Source organism: Mastigoproctus giganteus, chromosome 4 (assembly GCF_048544385.1).
Source record: "Mastigoproctus giganteus isolate SK-2022 chromosome 4, ASM4854438v1, whole genome shotgun sequence".
Lineage (NCBI taxonomy): Eukaryota > Metazoa > Arthropoda > Arachnida > Uropygi > Thelyphonidae > Mastigoproctus > Mastigoproctus giganteus.
Window position 1 is genome coordinate 92,837,820 of NC_143578.1, and position 20,008 is coordinate 92,857,827.

The 20,008-nt window shown below is 38.4% G+C and overlaps 2 protein-coding genes across 6 annotated transcripts in view; one reads left to right on the plus strand and one right to left on the minus strand.

Annotated features, from left to right (window-relative positions):
- The window catches only part of cdi (serine/threonine kinase), a 242,961-nt gene extending 224,362 nt beyond the window's left edge, over nt 1-18,599 (plus strand). For all 5 annotated transcript variants that reach the window (XM_090372811.1, XM_090372814.1, XM_090372813.1 and 2 more), the window contains 2 exons: nt 9,236-10,271; nt 18,268-18,599. In XM_090372811.1, coding sequence (XP_090228937.1) covers nt 9,236-10,251 — 1,016 coding nt within the window. In that variant the 3' untranslated portion in view covers nt 10,252-10,271; nt 18,268-18,599. The remainder of the gene's footprint in view (nt 1-9,235; nt 10,272-18,267) is intronic.
- Nucleotides 1-20,008, minus strand: part of Fdx1 (Adrenodoxin-like protein 1, mitochondrial Ferredoxin 1) — a 141,547-nt gene that overhangs the window by 15,927 nt on the left and 105,612 nt on the right. The gene's annotated exons all lie outside the window — the stretch shown is intronic.

The following is a 20,008-nucleotide window of genomic DNA, read 5'->3' on the forward strand; positions in this document are numbered from 1 at the left end:
CTACTAGGCTTTTTGTTCCAACTAAGAAATACTGCTCTAGGTTCAGACTCAAATGGATGTCAGATGAACTAATGAGACTCGTGGCAAAGAAGAAAAATGCATGGGATGCACATAAATTGTTAGGCAACACAGAAGCCTGTGGTAGACATAACTTGTTTGTAATCAAGTCACAAAAGAGGTTAGGCAAGCAAAGGCAGATTACGAGAAATCTTTGGCAAAGGATGCAAAGCAAATCAAAAAAAGACTTCTTTACTTATATCAACTCTAGATGGAAGGGGATGATTGGTCCAATTGATATGAATAGTGATGATGATCCTGCTCAGATAGCTGACAAACTGAATGAGTCTTTTATATCTATATTCACATCTACAAATGAGGAATTCTGTAGGGAAGTGGAGGATAGAAGCTTATTAAACTCTGACAGGGAGCTAAATGATTTTGTAATAACTGAGAGCAAAGTGGAGGAGAAATTGTTGAAGCTAAACATAAGAAAGACACCTGGGGTGGATGGGATCTATCCAGTTATATTAAAGGAGGTGGCAAAGTAAGTACACTGAAAGGACAGAATTCATGAGATACCTGGTTCCTAGACAATGCGACACTGTCACATCTTTCGCTAGTGGACAAACCCATCGCTTGACAGGTAGATAGGTACACTGCATTCCCATAGGTGGTAATTCAATGTCAGTATGGATAAATGTTGCAAGTCGACTGACTTTGAAAGAGGGATTATAGTGAATGCCCGATGCATGGGTCACTCTATCGTGGAGGTGGTACAGAAATTGCACCATCCCCGTTCAACAATATCAAGAGTGTATTGGGGATATGCCATTTCCGGAATAACATTTTGTGGACAGCACTGTGGGCAAATAAAGGTGGTGGATGAACTTGGCTGTCCACACCTGTCTTGCATTGTTTCAATCAACTGGAGAGCGACAATGGTACAAATCACCTCCAACTTCAATGGGGAAGATACCAGAAATGGTTCCACCAAGACCATCATTAGCCGCGATAGGTTATGGGAACTGCCAACCGACTAGAGTCCCATTGCTACACCACAACACATGAGGCTATGCGTCAATTGGGTGAAAGATGAATGATTGGAGATGGATCTCCTGGTCTGATGAGTTCCATTTCCAGTTATTTCAAGTAGATGGGAGGGTGCGTATCTGGTGGACAGTCGGTAATGGTCTAGGGTGTTCAACTGGCACACATTGGGACATCTGGTATGTCTAGATGCATCTCTGAACAGTCCAGGTTAAGTGTTCATCCTTGCAGACATCTGCATCTCTTCATGGTCATCGTGCATGCACAGGGTGATGGACTCTTCCAGTAGGACAATGCTCTTCACAAAGCTGTGGTGACTAGAACATGGTTAGAAGAATGGCCTCCTTGTTGACCGGACGTGAACACTGTGGAGCATCTTTGGGATGCTGTGGAAAGGTCTGTTTGAGCTTTGGATCCTTCACCCAGGAATGCAATGGAATTATGGACAGTGGTGCAGCAAGCGTGGAATGCTTTCATGAACTAATAGACGCAATTTCTTGCCATGTGACTGCCCTTATCGGGGCGAAAGGTGGGCCTACCTGTTACTAAGTAGCTATCCCATGATTTCTATCCACTCAGTGTACGCAACCCTTAACCATAATTATGAGAGCATACTTGGACTCAGCCCCAAGGATTGCAGATGTGCAAATGTATAACTTCTGTTCCGGGGAAAATAATGGAATCAATGGTTAAAGAAGCATTGCAGGATTATCTAGACTGTAGTAATAATTCAAACACAGCATGGGTTGGTTAAAGGGAAGCCTTGTCTGGCAAATTTGATTGGATACTATGGATTGATGTAATGCAAGAGTAGCTCATGGTATCTTGTCAATGATATACACAAAGGAATTGGATGCAAAAAATAATTTTGATATCATATACTTTGATTTTAGGAAAGCTTTTAATACTGTGGCACCCAGAAGACTACTGTACAAATTGGAGCAGCATAGAATTAAGGGCAAGTTGCTACAATGGATAAAAAGATGGTTGAGTGAGAGAAGAGAGAGAGTGGTAATCAATGGACACTACTCTTCGTGAACTAATATTATTAATGGAGTCCCTAGGGTTCGGTGTTGGGCCCATTGTTGTTTTCTGTATTTATCAGTGATATTGATGAAGGTATGTTAGGCTTAATGTCGAAGTTCACAGACCATACAAAGGGGTTGGCAAGGTTGTTAATGAGAGTATGCTACTGCAACAGGTTGAAAAGTGGGGCAGATGGACTGAGAGGTGGCAACTGAAGTTTAACATTGACAAATGCAAAGTACTGCATATGGGTAGCAGTAACTCCAGAGAAATGTACCAATTGTGTGGCACTACACTCAGGGTAGAGGAGAATGAAAAAGACCTGGGGGTAATGCATTCAGACATGATGTTTTTTGAGCAGTGCAGACAGGCTGCAAGAGTGGCTCATGGCTGCAAGAGTGGCTCACAGTCAATGATATACAAAATTTTGCTAGCAGGAATAAAGAGGTGATTATCACTTCATATAAGGCAATGGTCAGGCCACACCTTTAACTGAGGGGTGCTCTTACCAAGGAAGGCTTACATTCTGCAAATTGCAGCATCTGTATATCACCTGCAAGGTGATTTGATTGAAGTGTATAAGGCCTTGAATTATTTGAGCAGGCTCTTACTCACATTCCTCTTACTCAGATTTTACTCAGATTATGAACCCTCAGTGGGCATAAACTCAAATTGAGGAAAGACAGTAGTAGGATAGATGTGTGGTGATTTTCCTTTAGCCACTGGTAATTGATTGCTGGAACAGATACCCATCTTTTGTTGTAAAGGCAGAATTTGTTGTAAAGGATCTTTTGTTGTAAAGGAAAAATAAAGGAAGAATTTGACAAACTTTTGGAACAAATGGATGGGTGAAATGGGAAGTGTTGTGTATTTTTTTGTTTTTTTTTTTGCTGATGGTGCATAAGCTTGCTTTCTTACATCATATGCCTCTGCTAATGCTATAGTGAGCAGTGGCCATGACATGCTTTATTTTTATATTCTGCTTGTTGAGGAAAGAGTCCATGATATTTGGACTCTTTCCTCAATGAAGAAAAGAAAAAAAGAAAAGAATCTTGAAGAGCTGTCTCTGTTTGCTAATTCTGATACCAGGATTGGACTTTTAGTAAGATGCCAGGCACCCATCACGATAACAGCAGAACAGAGCACAAAATTTACACACTGCAAACACATGACCGGTTATGGCGCAAGCCTCACCATAAGAAGTATAAAAGTGGCTAGTGTGGGTAACACTGGGTTCCGCAACAACTACACTTAAATACTAAATACTTAATTCTGCTTGTTATTGCCTGATTCATGTGTTGGCATTTTGCTGGATAGCAGTAAACTGAAATAATCCTGATAACTCATTGAAGAGGAGGTGCTTGTGAGTCCTGATTCCTTTATTTAATTACCTAATTATTATAAAAGTGACTCTCATTCTTTGGTAGGTGTGGTTTTGCGTTTCCTTCAGTGAGAAAGGTTGTGTGTTTGTATTGCAGGAGATGTGCTGCTTTGTCTTTCTTATTTATTAATCCTTTGTGGCAACAATGGCCAATACATCATTTTATTTGCATGTTATGCAGGCTGTGTTTTACAACCTGTATAACATGCAAATCAGCCTGTGAATGCACACTTCTGTAGACCTTATGCCCAATATATACAGGGTGTTTCAGTTAAACGTTTCAGAACTTCTAAGAGGGGTAGGGTACATCCTGACAACTCGAAATCATATAGCAATGTGGGGTCGGAAATGCTTTCCTGAAGCGGTGTTGTACACAGAAGCACCATAAAAAGAAAAGAGACCGTAAGTGAGAAATCGTTTTAATAATACATGAAAAGAAGCAAAAGGTACATGGATTAAAGTAAGTGTTCGAAGTTTCTTCCACGGGCTACAATGCACGCCTCACATCTCCGACGCATGGACATCCGAACATTCTGGAATGCTCCAGGCGAATTTCGAATTTCTTGAACAAGAACGCCAAGTTAGTAGGATGGATGATTACACGAACGCAGAGTTAGCCGATATGCATTTGGCGTACAGGGCTGCAAATTGTAGTGGGCCAGCCGCACAGCGTTTGTACGCGGAACGATATCCGACGAGGCGTATTCCCAGTCATAATTTCTTTGCAAGACTGCACCAGAGGTTAGCTGAGAGAGGTTCATTTGAAAGAGCTGACAGGGACAGGGTAAGAACATGGAGGATTCTCCGAGAACAAGACATGCATCCGTTTCACGTGCAGTGTGTCCAGACACAGCAACCGGAGGATTATGCACCTCGTATTGCTTTCGCACAGTGGTACCTTGGAAAATGTGCTACAAATCCCCCTTTTCCTGCTGAAGTGTTGTTTTCCGATGAGGCATCCTTCACAAGGGAAGGAATTTTCAACACGCATAACGACCATATCTGGGCGGTCGAGAACCCGCATGCAATACGATGTCGTGCAGCACAGATTCGATTTTCGGTCAATGTATGGGCCGGTATTATGGGAGATCACCTCATCGGACCTTACCTGTTACCGTGTAGTCTAACCGGACCTATCTACTTGATCTTTCTGCAGCAAGTATTGCCACAACTTTTGAGAGATGAACAGATTTCTGCATCGACGCAACAGACAATGTGGTTCCAACACGATGGAGCCCCTGCCCATTATAGCGGAGATGTTCGTAACTACCTGGATGTCACATTTGGTCAACAGTGGATCGGATGTGGTGGTCCCGTGCGTTGGCCTGCTCGGTCACCCGACCTATCATGTCTTGATTTTTATTTCTGGGGTCATATGAAATCGCTAGTTTATGACACCCCTGTTGACAATGCTGAGGAGCTGGTTGCAAGAATCGCAGTAGCTGCCGAAGAAATTCGAAATTCGCCTGGAGTATTCCAGAATGTTCGGATGTCCATGCGTCGGAGATGTGAGGCATGCATTGTAGCCCGTGGAAGAAACTTCGAACACTTACTTTAATCCATGTACCTTTTGCTTCTTTTCATGTATTATTAAAACGATTTCTCACTTACGGTCTCTTTTCTTTATGGTGCTTCTGTGTACAACACCGCTTCAGGAAAGCATTTCCGACCCCACATTGCTATATGATTTCGAGTTGTCAGGATGTACCCTACCCCTCTTAGAAGTTCTGAAACGTTTAACTGAAACACCCTGTATATATAGGAGACCTATTGTCCAATATATACCATATTTCCCCATGTATAAGACGCACCTTAATTTTGGGGCCCGAAATTTGAAAAAAAAAAAAAAAATGTATTACATAAAGTTATTGAACTCAAGTTTTATTCGTCATAAAAATTCATACAACTCATCACTGTCAAAACTCCCATCCATTAGCTTGTCCTCATCTGTGTCATACATTGCCTTGTCCTCGGTTCCATCTATGGCATTTGAAATGCCACAATTTTTAAATGACTTGACAACGATCTCAATCTTGATATTATCCCAGGATCTTTTCACCCAGGTACAAACTTCTCCTATAGTTGGTTTCTTCACTCTTCCTGCTGGTGTCAAATTGTCCCCAGAAGACTTCATCCATTGGTTCCATTCGTCTCTCACGGCAGCTTTGAAGGGTTTGTTAATGCCGACCTCAAGTGGTTGGAGCTGGGATGTCAAGCCTCCAGGTATGACAGAAAGTTTTGTTTTTTGCTCTGCAGCAATCTTCTTTGTATTTTTTGTTATGTGTGCCCTGAACTGATCAAGCACCAATAGGGCAGGTTTGCGTAAGAGTCCTCCTGCTCCAAACTTTCTCAAACCAGATCTTCATCCCATCCTGATCCATCCAACCTTGTCATGAACGTGGACAATCACTCCTCGAGGAATGTCTTCTTTTGGAATTGTTTTGCGTTTGAAAATCAGCATAGGTGGTTGTTTGGTTCTGTCAGCACAACAAGCTAGAACAACTGTATAATGGCTCTTAGTTACAGTTTTCACCCCCTTCTTATCAACAGTTCTGTTACTTGGGACATCAAATTGAAGGGGGACTTCGTCCATATTTGCAATTTGTCCTAACTCAAACTGATGTGTCTTCCGACATTGAATGACAAAACGATGAAATTCAAGGACCTTCTGCTCATAGCTTTCAGGCATCTTTTGGGAAAGTCTGGTGCGTGTACACATGCTTAGTCCATTCCGTTTCATGAACCTGAAGCACCAATTGTGTCCTCCTCCTTTGAAATCAGTAACTTCTTTTTCATCAGCAATTCTTCTTGCCTCTTGCTGAACCATCTTTGTGGACACAGGAATTCCAATTGCCCTTTGCTCCTCAATCCATATCTTCAATTCCCTCTCTAAATCAGGGCATTTTGCCGACTTGACTCTAATGGCCTTCTTCTGCCGTGGCATTTTCAGTAGGGTTTCTTCTTCCCGTAGCCAATCTCGGATTGTTTTCTAAGTTGGAGGAGCACCAAACTTACGTTCAGCAGCACGATTTCCATTCGCTTTTGCAAACTAGATCACTTTTAACTTGAATTCAGCACTGTACGAAAATCATTTCTGGGCAGAACGTGGTAAAAGGTAACCTAATATACCAGTAACAAGTGCGAAACAATGAGTGCAAAGACAACAAGCGCGAAAAAGCGGGAAATGCAAGTTAAAAAAAAAAAAAAAAAAATCTACAACCACTGTATAAGACGCACCCAGTTTTTAGACCCCAAATTTTTCAAAAAAAGGTTCGTCTTATACACAGGGAAATACGGTATATCATTTTCTTATTTATTGAATTTTATTTCATTCTACATTGTTTTTTTTTTTTTCTACAATGCTGAAAAATTATCCCCAGATCTTTTTCATTCTCTACTACTACCCAGAGGGTGTTGCTACACAATTGTGTGTTAATCTGGAATTACTGCTGCCCATGTGCAGTACCTTACATTTGCCAGTGTTAAACTTCATCTGCCATTTCGTAGCCTGTCAGCCTAATTTTTCTAGTTCTTGTTGCAGTAGCATACACTTATTACAATCATTAATGACCCTACAAACTTTCATATCATCTTCAAATATTAAGCCAGATATACTTTTTCAATATCATTAATAAATACAGAAAGCAACAGTAGGCCCAGTTGAGCCACGGAGAACTCCACTCCACTGATAACACTGAACAACAAACTTCGGGTCATATCTTGTTACAGGCATGAAAGTAAGTTTACTCTATAGATTTTGGGGTGCTAAACATGGAAATAGTGCTTAAAATGGCAGATGGATTCTTGTTTTCAAAAAAAAAAAAAAGTAGTTTTTTTTATTTATACAAGGTATTTTTTATTTATACGGCAGCAAGATGTAGCTACGAACATAATTGTATCAAACACAGGATCTTTTCACCTTTTGTTTGTATTCAGCTTCAGGGGCATCCCTTTTCACCATCCAACAATGATTGGCTAATGTGGCATCACTCCATTTGCTTTTGTATCTTTGTTCCATCACTGTGATGTCTTTATGGAAGTGCTCACCATGTTTGTCGCTGATGGAACTGCAGTTCGGCAGGAAGAAATCCAGGTATGAGTGCAAGAAATGCATCTTCAGTGACACGTTGCACCCCAGTGTTTCGTAAAAAGTAACGAGATCTTCCATAAGCTGCTTGTAGTTGCCAGCTTTAACATTTCCTAGAAAACCAGCCAGAACATTTCGAAAGGCTTTCTCTGCTCATTTCTCGCTATCACTACGGACATTCAAACTGTTCATCATTGAAAAGTTGCCTTATTTGTGGACCAATGAAAATGCCTGCCTTAATCTTCTCTTGCAAGTATGTGAATGCAGGACCGTTCGCTTCCAATTCCTTCACAAGTTTCATATGGAGTGGTGGAAGCAAAACTATTTGGATCTACCAGAGGTTCAGATGCTATGTTCTTCATTCCAGGTGTTAATGATTTTTATTGAGACCAATTCCTCTTCTCATAGTGCATATCCCTGGCATGACTATCCCACTTACAGAGAAAGCAACAATACTTAGTGAACCCTTTTGTAGTCCTAATAAAATGATGATTACCTTTATATCACCACATATCTGCCAGTCATGCTTCTGATAGTGTACACCTAAGAGGATGTTCTTCATGTTTGTGTATGTTTCTTTTTTGTGGATGGCATATGCAAGAGTATTGAAGGCAGCATATTTCCATTGTGTAATAACACTTAAGGCTACCCTCAGAAGTGTCTATAAATAGTCACCATTCTTCTGGAAATTTCTCATTCCTCATGTTCATTGCTGCCATTAGACCATCAACATCCTTAGAAACAGTGAGTTCACCTTCTGTTTGAGAGAATTTAGCATATTCTTTATTTTGAGTAAGAAATGTTTGTCACTTTCACAGAATGATCTAGAACAGGGTTTCCCAAACCGTGGTCCGCGAAAAGAAAATACCGGTCTGCGGACAACTTATTTGAAATATACCTACATAAAACTAAGAAAATTTCCTAAAAATGGCAACAAACAGCACAAGGAATGTAGCTGTGATTCACAAGAGAACCACTATCAATGTTTCTTTCCTGAATCAAAGCATTCCTGCTACTTAGAACTTTTTTGCTTTGCTGTTCTTGTTTGAGGCATGATACCAGTCTAAATTTAATTTAAAATTACTATGCATTCTAAGAGATAAGAGTATAACAATACCACACTATTCCCAGATTTTGCTATGCAGTATGTACTATCCTATTATGTTTCTAGATATGCTACTGACTTTCTAAATTCCTAGCTTAATACAAAAATATGCCAACCTACATAAATACAACCTTCTAGCTACTTTCTTTACTACAATTTAAAACAATGCAGTTACTACTGCAATGTACTATGCTGCTGCAAGTACTAATTATGTGATGTTAGTGCCAAAATCACTAATTACAAAGCCTTCTACAATTATTTAGTTTTAACTTATTAAATCCTTAGCATATATATATATATATGATTAGGACAGTTAAAACTACTTACTAAACACAAGAAAAGAAAAGAGATCGTATTTCCAGAAACATTGATTTTCAGCAGCTCAATTTCAGCTATCACTTGCTTTAGTCTCAAATTCAAAAAAAATACCATGGTGGCTTGGTACAAAGGAGAAAAATTTCACCTTGCCTAGTTGAACCTTAACTACATCGGGAATTTATTGTATTTGTTACATGGTTTAGTGTTTTTATTTTTATAAATAAAAAAAATACAAACATTGACTTGCAATTTTTTTTTTTTCTTACTTTAGTTACTCACTGGCGCAGGAGAATGGAGGATGATGAAATGGAAACTATACGTGATAAAAAAGGAATGAAGTCCAATGGGATTTTAATGGAAGAAGCAGCTGTTACTCCTAAAGATATTGGAGAAGCTATATCTCAAGTTGATCCCCACTATCGGAGAAATAATACTGCACATAATCCTTTTGCTTCACTGTCCTGCTTTAAAGGCGGCCAGAAGATACTAGACAAAATAGAGAAAGACAGTGAGGAACTATCTCCTTCTTGCTCATTTGAGCTCCCATCGCCATCAAGTTGTCTGACTCCTCCTGGTACTCCAGTCACCCCTGATGACAATTTTCAGTCTGCAGGTTTGGGAAAAGGAGCAATATTTAGGCGCCAATCCTCCCATTCCCTTCCAGCTTCACCTACTCTCTTGCGGAGGACTTTGGTTAGAATGCATAGTGCTCGATCAGATATATCAGCAGAAATGGCTATATCTCCTCATTCAGTCTCTCCAGAGTTGCCATCCTCTCCCCCATCACTGTCATCTTTGGAAAATGATGATAACCCATTCCTCAGTTGCAACTCCGTCCATTCTGACCCTAATTATGATATAGACTGTCAAGAAAGTGATAGAGAGGAGAGGCCCTTGCATTCACCTCCATTGTTTAAATTGACACCACCCATAGAGTCTCAAGACTTTCACTCTTCATGTAGTGCCAAACTGAATTGTTCCTCCTGTGAGTCAGAACTTTGTAAATTGGAAGAAAATGCTTTATGTGACTTTTTGCCACCACTACGTGGATGTGAAAACAACTCTGACTGTGTGTCATTCAGTAAAATTATGTACACCAAAAACAGTATAAATAATTCAGATGTCATCTTTCAAACTTCTAGTCCTGCTGGAAGGAAACGACCTTTATCCTTCCACTCCGATGATTCGGACTGTTGTGATGCAAGTTCCTTTGCTACAAATAAGGATAATTCCAAAGCTGAAGATCTTCATATTTTATCTTCTTCAGAAACCAGCTTGAAAAAGTGAGCAAGTATGGACAATATAAGGTAGGTAAAAATGAAATATATGTAAATTTGAAAAGCTACATTAAAGGTTATGTTGGACATAGTAGGTTGTTATAATGCAGTTGATATTGAATAATCTTGGTATCTCTTCTAACTTCAGAATTTGATCTAATGAACATGGGATGTATATAGTACACCCCCACTATTCGCGGGGGTTACGTTCCTGAGAAATGTCGCGAATACCGAAAACGCGAATACTGAGTTATGGCTCCCATAGTAATAAAGGGGTTCCGTTCCAAAGTATGAAATATATAAGAAAAACTAGTCTAAAATTTTGTCTATGTATGTATTATATGTACCTTCATAATATGAATATGTACATAGATAGTACATAGTGAAATGCAAGCATATGGCATCGAAATGAAAATAAGAAACAATTTAATATTAAATGTAATATTTATTAGAAATTTCAAACAAATCTTTCAAACCAGCACCTTTGCTAGCAAAAAAAACTTATCCCGCCAGTGCTATCACCAGTTTCGCTAAGGTGTTGATAAAGGAGTTTTGCCTTTTCACAAATGATCAGTGAACTTAACGGAATTTTATTTTGAGTTTGGTCTTCTATCCACAGATTTAAAGCCTTTTCCATTTTTTCTAATTTAACATCACAAGTTACAGAGCAAATTTTTGAAGCAATTAGCGCGTTTTCACGGACACTACGGTGGATTTTTTTCTTCCGATTTTTTGATTGATCGTACCCTTGACTCATTGATTTTATAATGTTTTGTCACTGAGGAGACACTTTCACCATTAGAAATTTTGTCTAATAACTCAATTTTATTCGCTAATGTCATCACCTTCTTTCATATTTTCCCATTTCTCTTGTTATTCGTAGCCATATTTTTGTACGGGTTAGAAAGAACTTGTCCACAATAAAGTCACTTTCTTCCATTAACACACTCAAAAAAGTCTGTTTTACACTGCAAAACCGTAGATTTATCACTTTTGTAAGCATATCAATTTATAAATTTATTAAATTTTTAAGCATATAAATTAAAAGCAAACGATGAAACCTTCCACAAGCGCATAACACATACTGAACAAGGATTAGCGAGAAACATCCACGCTCGCGATTTTGTCACCCCTCTCCCCCCACCCGCTGAGCGTTGTTTTGACCAAGAAAGATAATTTTAGCCACGTTTTTTTATGGCGGAAAATATTCACGGAGCTTTAAAATTCACTTTTTTTTTTTAGGTTTCATTTTATATTAAATCAGGGACCGCAAATACAGATACCGCGAATAGCGGGGGTTTACTCTACTTCATATTAGGAAATAGTTCTTATGGCGTGTGTGTGTGTGTGTGTGCGCGCGCGCACGCACGCACGCACGCACATAAGGTGATTGAAAAGACATGAAATCCATAGCATATTTTCAATTTCATTTCAATGATTATTATTATGCATATATAATTATAACAGGTTACAATAAGTATTGAATGTCCTCCTTCCTAAATGTAAGAGCAAGCTCTTCACCACATTTGATGGGACATAATGTTTGAACAGTTATTGTTGAAATTTGATTCAATGGTGACTTTTACAGTAATTCTTCAAATATCTGACTGCACAATTACTCCCAGTTCTTTTTCGTTTTCTACCACCTTAAGTGTAGTACCACACAGTTAGTAAGTTTCTCTGGAGTTACTACTACTACAAACTTCACTAAAGATAAGTGAAGTTTGTAGTAGTAGTGGCATGTGATGCAAGAAAGCAAGTGTATGAGTTTATGCAGCATCAGTCAAGAAAAAGAAAAAAAAAAAAAATCACACCATTCTCTCCAAATGCCTGTTCAGTTCCTCCTTAAATTTATTTAACCTATCAACTTCCAGAACGACAGATGGAAGTTTGTTCCAGCAATTAACCACCCGCTGGCTAAAGGCAAATTTGCACATCTATTCTACATCTGTCTTTTCTTAATTTGAATTTATGCCCCCTTAGGTTCGTAATTTGAACAAGCGGAAGGATCCCATCAGAATTCAGCGTGCTCCACTCATTCAAGGCCTTATACACCTCAATCAGATCACCGCGTAGGTGCCTAGTCTCCAGCCACTGCAATTTGCAGAACTTAAGCCTCTCTTGGTGAGAGGATCCCTTCATTCCCCTCACCAATCTTGTTGCCCTTCTCTGTACACACTCAAGTAAATTGACATCCTTCCTAAAATGAGGACTCTAGACCTGTACCAGTACTCAAGGTGTGGCCTGACCATTGCCTTATACAGAGGGACAATCACTTCCTTTTCCCTGCTAGCAAAATTCCTATATATCATTGACAAAACCCCATGACCTGCCCTGGCAGCCTGTCTGCATTTGCTCAGAAAACTTCATATCTGACTGCACAATTACACCCAGGTCTTTTTCATTTTCTACCACATTAAGTGTAGTACCACACAGTTGGTACATTTCTCTGGGGTTACTTCTACCCATATGCAGTACTTTGCATTTTTCAATGTTAAACTTCAGTTGTTGCCACTTCTCAGCCCATATGCCCAAATTTTCTAGATCCTGTTGCACTAACACACTGCCATTACTGTCATTAACAACCCTGCCAACCTTTGTGTCATCTGCAAACTTCGACACTAAGCCTGATCAATATCATTGATAAATATACAAAACAACACCGAACCCTGTGAGACTCCACTAATAACATTAGTGTTAGTGTACAATTGTTCATTGTACTCATTCGAGTCATTTGTTAGTGTATACCACTCCTTTTTAATAGTACAACAGTTAAAAATCTGAGGTTCGTAGATGTTTGATTATGAATGTGTACTGTGCCTAGGAAAATGATGCTGCCCTCATTGTAAACAAAACCCAGTAGCATATAACACAAAACAACTGTTGGGAATCTGGTGGAGGGGGAACATTTCTGCTACTGTAACAGTTAGAATCAAATTCCATCAAGTTGTCAACAATAAATGAACACCTACAATTTGTGTTGCATGAATTTGGAATAACTGTTTTTTTTTTATTGTACATATAAATTTATTGTGTGCTGTAACTTATACTTCAGTGTAGTAAACTATAAAGATTAAAATGTAAGTTTCATCTGACAGTAAATATATCCTGTATCTTAGATACCTTCATATGTCCATTTAAGTGATAAGTGAACTTGGTAAAAGTCAGTTCAGTTTCTCAAAGAAAAGTGTTGTTTATTCATAGTGCAATACTTTAAAGAACTCATTGCTAACATTACAATTTCAAAAGATCAGTCTAGTTTAAAAAGAACTTTTCAATAACATTCAGATTTTTCATTCTCCAAAAGGAAAGGAATGTTGTCTTCAGACATTATTCTCTTTTCTCATTCTCAAACTGGTTAACAATCGACATATCTGCTGAATGAGGATATCTGGACATGCAGCTTTTTTTGGGAACTACTAAGTGGAACTTTCTTTATTGCTTAAATTTTTTTTTTTTTTTTTTTTTGTAACTTTTGATTTAAAATTAGTAGTATAGTAATTATATGTGATACTCTGATTAAATTGGTGCATTTCTTCTTTACTTGAACTTAACAATTGTTTAAAAAAAAATCAGTCTACTTCTCCTGCCATTGTGCTGTATCAATAAGAACGTTTCAATCTCCGCCATTATTATAATATTGATATAGACCAGGCATGGCCTACTTAATTTGTGATGTGATCTATCTTTTTCCTTCAAAATGTGCCGCGATCTATCATCTCAAAAATTATATTGCACAAGGTGCACAAATCGAGGGATGACTGTATATTTAAAATTCGTTGTGATCAACCGAAATTAAATCTGCGATCAACTCGTTGGCCACCCCTGATATAGACAATACTTGGAGCTTTCTACCTAGTTTTGTAGAAGTGCATTCTCAGTATTTATACCAATACAAATGTTTTCATAACTAAACTTTATCACTATCACATAGTACATAACGTAAGCGGAGATGGAGGGAACCCCGGGTGCCATCAGACAACCAACACAGAACATAATGTAGAACATTGTTTGTAGAGTTTTTGTATCAATGAATTAGCACAAATATACAAAGGGTACTAGGAAAGTTTTGCAATACAGCTTTGTTTATTTAATTTTTTCAAAATAATTTCCTCTACATTCAATACACCTCTCCATCCTCCGAAACCAATGTTTAAACCAGTTCTGCCAAGTTTCACTAGGGAGTAAAGCACACTCGTTGTCCCAAGCCCGTAGAAGGTCCTCATCACTGGAAAACCGCCTCCCTTTTAGCTTCATTTTCACATGCGGGAACAGTGCAAAGTCGCAGGGAGCAAGGTCTGGACTGTAGGGAGGGTGCTCGAGAAGTTTCAGTCCTGTCGTGGTCAAATATTCGGTGCAGGCTTTGGCGCGGTGAGCTGCAGCATTTTCGTGATGGAGATACCAGGTGTCCATTCTTGACTTTGGCCGCAGGTTCTTCATAGATCCAATGACTTTAGGCAGGCATTGTTCAGTATACCACTTAGCTGTGACTGTCTTCTGCGTGTCCAAAACGACACGTTCCACAATTCCACTCGATTTGAAAAATACAGCTATCATTTTCTTCTTTACAGATCGGGATTTTCTGACAATTACGGGTGTATCGTCATCATCAAAGACCCAAACTTTGTTTTGAGCCTTGGTCGGCAGATCGTAATAGTACAGCCAAGTCTCGTCAACTGTCACGATGTTGTTCACATACCGAGATTGTCCCTTATCAAACTTTTTTAACATCTCCCGGCACCAAGTCACACGTCGTGTCATCTGCTCTTCAGTCAGTTGATGCGGCACCCAGAGAGAACAAAGTTTCTTCACGTGCAAATGATCTTGCAGAATCTAACGAATTGCTGGTGCATTTAGGCCCAAAGTATCCTTTATCTGTTGGTAGGTCACTCGCCTGTTTTCGTCAAGCATTTTCCTCACAGCAGTAACGTTTTCCTCCGTAACTGACGTTCGTGGCCTTCCCGGCCTCTCAGAATCCTCCAGAGTGAAATTTCCCCTTTGGAATTCTCTATACCACCTGAATATCGTTGTACGATGTGGACAATCATCATCTAGTGCAAGATTCATTCCTTCTAAGCACTGGTCTATGGTTAAACCACGCACGAAATTATACCGCAAAACTGTCCTTATCTCATTTCATGACCACGATGCCATCGCAAGCACTTTACACTCTCACTACTAATGAATAACTGAGCCCATCGACTTGGCGCGGCGGCTACTATGCACGTATGAACATGTCTCAACATGCAGCAACAAGCAGCTTCCTGTGATTCATTGTTGCGTCATATTGCAAAACTTTCCTAGTACCCTTTGTATTATCATGTAACTAATAGTGTAGTGTAGCATATAATAGTGGAATTGTAGGGTTTTAATTGTGGTAAGTATATATGTATAGGTTGGCATATGTATATTTTTTTGTTTTAGCTAAGAAATTATTTCTAGTGACCCTATAACTAATACAAAACTCTACAAATATAACAGTATAACATGATATGTATAACTTAAACTTCATAGTCTAATAAATATTACTGCATTTAGGTTTCTCTCAGTTTAGCGTATTATTCTGTTTATATCAAATTTAAACAGAAATCATGCCTCAGACTAGAGCAACAAAACAATGGGATCAGGGAAGAACTGAAGGGGACAGTTCACTGATGAGTTATGGCCTAATAAAACGTGGTGTGTGTAGTAGTACTAGTAGTGGCATGTGATGCAAGAAAGCAAGTGCAGCATCAGTCAAAAAAAAAAAAAAAAAATCGCGCTATTCTCTTCAAATGCCTGTCCAGTTCCTCCCTAAATTTATTTAAACTGTCAACTTCCAGAACGACAGATGGAAGTTTGTTCCAGCAATTAACCACCCGCTGGCTAAAGGCAAATTTCCACACATCTATTCTACATCTGTCTTTTCTTAATTTGAATTTATGCCCCCTTAGGTTCGTAATCTGAACAAGTGGAAGGATCCCATCGGAATTCAGCGTACTCAACCCATTCAAGGCCTTATACACCTCAATCAGATCACCGCGCAGGTGGCTACTCTCCAGCCACTGCAGTTTGCAAAACTTAAGCCTCTCTTGTTCAGAGGATCCCTTCATTCCCCTCACCAATCTTGTTGCCCTGCTCTGTACACGCTCAAGTAAAACTACATCCTTCCTAAAATGAGGCCTCCAGACCTGTACGCAGTACTGAAGGCGTGGCCTGACCATTGCCTTATACAGAGGGATAATCACCTCCTTTTCTCTGCTAGCAAAATTCCTATATATCATTGACAAAACCCCCATGACCTGCCCTGGCAGCCTGTCTGCATTGCTCAGAAAACTTCATATCTGACTGCACAATTACTCCCAGGTCTTTTTCATTTTCTACCACATTAAGTGTAGTACCACACACTTGGTACGTTTCTCTGGGGTTACTTCTACCCATATGCAGTACTTAGCATTTGTCAAGGTTAAACTTCAGTTGCCACTTCTTAGCCCATCTGCCCAAATTATCTAGATCCTGTTGCAGTAGCACACTGTCATTAACAACCCTGCCAACCTTTGTATCATCTGCAAACTTCGACATTAAGCCTGATATACCTTCATCAATATCATTGATAAATATACAAAACAACAGTGGACCTAACACCGAACCCTGTGGGACTCCACTAATAACACTAGTCCATGAAGGGCAGCACCCATTGATTACCACCCTCTGTCTTCTCCCACTTAACCATCCTTTTATCCATTGTAGCAACTTACCTTTAATACCATTCTGCTCCAATTTGTACAATAGTCTTCCATGCGCAACAGTGTCAAAAGCTTTCCTGAAATCCAAATATATGATATCAAAATTATTTTTTGCATCCAGTTCTTTTGTAACCACATCATAATATCCTATCAAATTTGTCAGACAAGACTTTCCCTTAACAAACCCATGCTGTGTCTGAATTATTGCTGCAGTCTTGTCTAGATGATCCTGCAATGCTTCTTTAACCAGTGACTCCATTATTTTACCCGGAACAGAAGTTAAACTAACTGGTCTGTAATTACTCGTGTCACCCTTCGATCCCCCTTTGTGAGTTGGGGAAACATTTGCACATCTCCAGTCCGTGGGGACCTCCCCTGAGTCCAAGGATGCTCTCATAATTATGGCTAAGGGTTTGCTTAGTTGCTTTGCCGCCTCCTTTAATATAACTGGATAGATCCCATCCACCCCAGGTGCTGTTCTTATGTTTAACTTCAACAATTTCTCCTCCACTTTGCTTTCAGTTATTAGAAAATCATTAAGTATCCTGCTACAATTTGATAACCTTCTACCATTTTCAAACCTCATGCATGAATGTAGATGCAAAATACTCATTCAGTTTGTTTGCTATCTGAGCAGAATCATCAACACTCGAACCATCAATGTCAAGTAGACCAATCAGGTTCATCCCCTTCCTTTTAGAGTTTATATAAGTAAAGAAATCCTTTCTGTTTTTCTTAGCATCCTTTGCCAAAGATTTCTCGTAATCTGGCTTCGCCCGCCTAACCTCCTTTGTGACCTGATTACAGAGTAGCTTATATCTGCCATAGGCTTCTGAGTCGCTTGATAAGTTATATGCATCCCATGCATTTTTCTTCTCTGTCACGAGTCTCATTAGTTCATTTGATAACCATTTAGGCCTAAACCTTGAACAATATTTCTTAATAGGTATGAAACGTTTAGTAGCTGCCATGATTAATTCCTTGAATGCTTCCCACTTAGAATTTACTGTTGGTTGGTTTAGATTATATTAACACATTAGCAACTTATAAAGCATTTAAACTGGATTGCAGGGAGTTTTAATTCTAGCCAGCATGTTATAAATTACTGGAGTTACCTACAGCAGGAGGGAAATGCAAAGGTTGTGTATTTTTTTTCCTTTTGTCTGGTGCAGCATAAGCCTTAGGCTTCTTGCACCACTAATACTTTGTGGCTGAATCTTGTGTATAAATAGAGGTATTTTTTTTTTTTTTTTTTGTTAAAGTACTAAGTATTGTAGTTAATTGTTCTTTTTTATTTGCAGGTTGCCATTCTTGTCATTCTACTTGTTCATCGTGTACAGGAATAATGAAAATACCTTCTTCATATAGTTTTAAGGTTGCATTGAACTGTGTGGTTGTTTCTACAAAACCAGTATTATTGCTAGTCTAGATGACAATGGTGTTATGTTTTGCTTAAGTTAACCAAGGAAAACAAAGACAAAAAGTGCATTACAGATTGTATCCAAGAATACACAAATTATTTTCAGGATTATCTGATCTGCTCATTACTTGTACAGAAACGTTTTAGACCTGTAAATAACTAGACAGGGTAGTATAATAAGGGAGAGATTTCATTACATTAAACTATATCCATTTTTGCCTTAAAAAATAGTGTAGATATTTTCCAAATCACGACAAGGGCTCTTCCTTTTTTTTTTTTTTTTTTTTTTAGCTTTTCAAAATTATGCATACCAGTGCAGTTAATATGCACACCTTTAATCAGAAATGTTGTGTGTGTGTAGGGGGGGGGGGGGGCGAAGATAATATTTAAATTCCTGTATTGCTTTTAATTTTGGCAGAAAGATTAATGTATTTCTTTTGTTAAATGCCTACTATTGTTTGTATGGTGAACGAAAGATGATGAAAATCAAAGTATGTAATAAAAAGGAACATTCAGTATACAAATCTATATTTGATGTTTTGATATTACTTTGTTGGCTGGATAGCAGGTCTCAAACCTCAAAATTGGCTCCCATAACACACTACATCCCACATATTTATAAGCTCATAATGCCCATAATAAATTTTTTGAAATTTTATACTTTGAAATACATAAGCATAAATTAAATATATATTGCTCCTTTAAAACTATCATTACATAATTAAAAAAAAAAAAAAAACAAGGGAACACTTTACTGATTTATCAGGTTAAAATAAAAATGATTCTGATAGCTATATGAATATGTAGAATATGTATATATTTATTATTAGCTTAAGCATTCAGGGATAATTGTTTTTATTTGATGACACAGAAGCTTTGATCCTCCATAATCTCCTAAGAATGATATTCACCACCATTAAGCCAAAATGTTAACCCATACTTTTTGATTAGACCAGTAGGTATTATAATTGCCTAAGAAATAAAGGTAGCAGGTTCAAATGTTGCTCTTATATGGGTGTTGCAAATGTCCAGTTTTTTTAATATAAGCTGTAAATAGTGCAATATGATTTTAGCAATCAAATCACTTTAAAATCTAAATACATACCACCATACTATTAAGTACTGTGCTGTGAACGAATATTGATGTCTTGCAAAATGAATTATTTTATACAATGCAAATATACAGTAACAATGACATACATTCTAGGAAATATGCATAGAAAAAAAAATTGGTGTTTGGAAATTCTTAATGGAGCATTAATGCATAAATTTGTCAACTGCAGTGCTTTTTTTAAAATCTAGCTAGCTTTACTTTTGCCTCTGCCCTCATACAGTCAACTGCATTCAAAGAAATATTCAAAAAGTGCTGGAGTTTGTACACTAGATTTTTGAGGTTCTACCGTAATTCTTCTGCAACTATTTTTAAGTTCCCATTTTACAGAGTGGATGCATTCTAAAACAAAACCATAAGACAAAAGGCATCCTAAGACAATAAGACAAAACCACACATAAATGCTTCACCCTACTACTACAGCCTACTTCACCATGAAGAGTGAAAGAAATTATAATTTAACAAAAAAATACCACACCCAGGATGAATTATAGTTTGAAGCTATATGCTG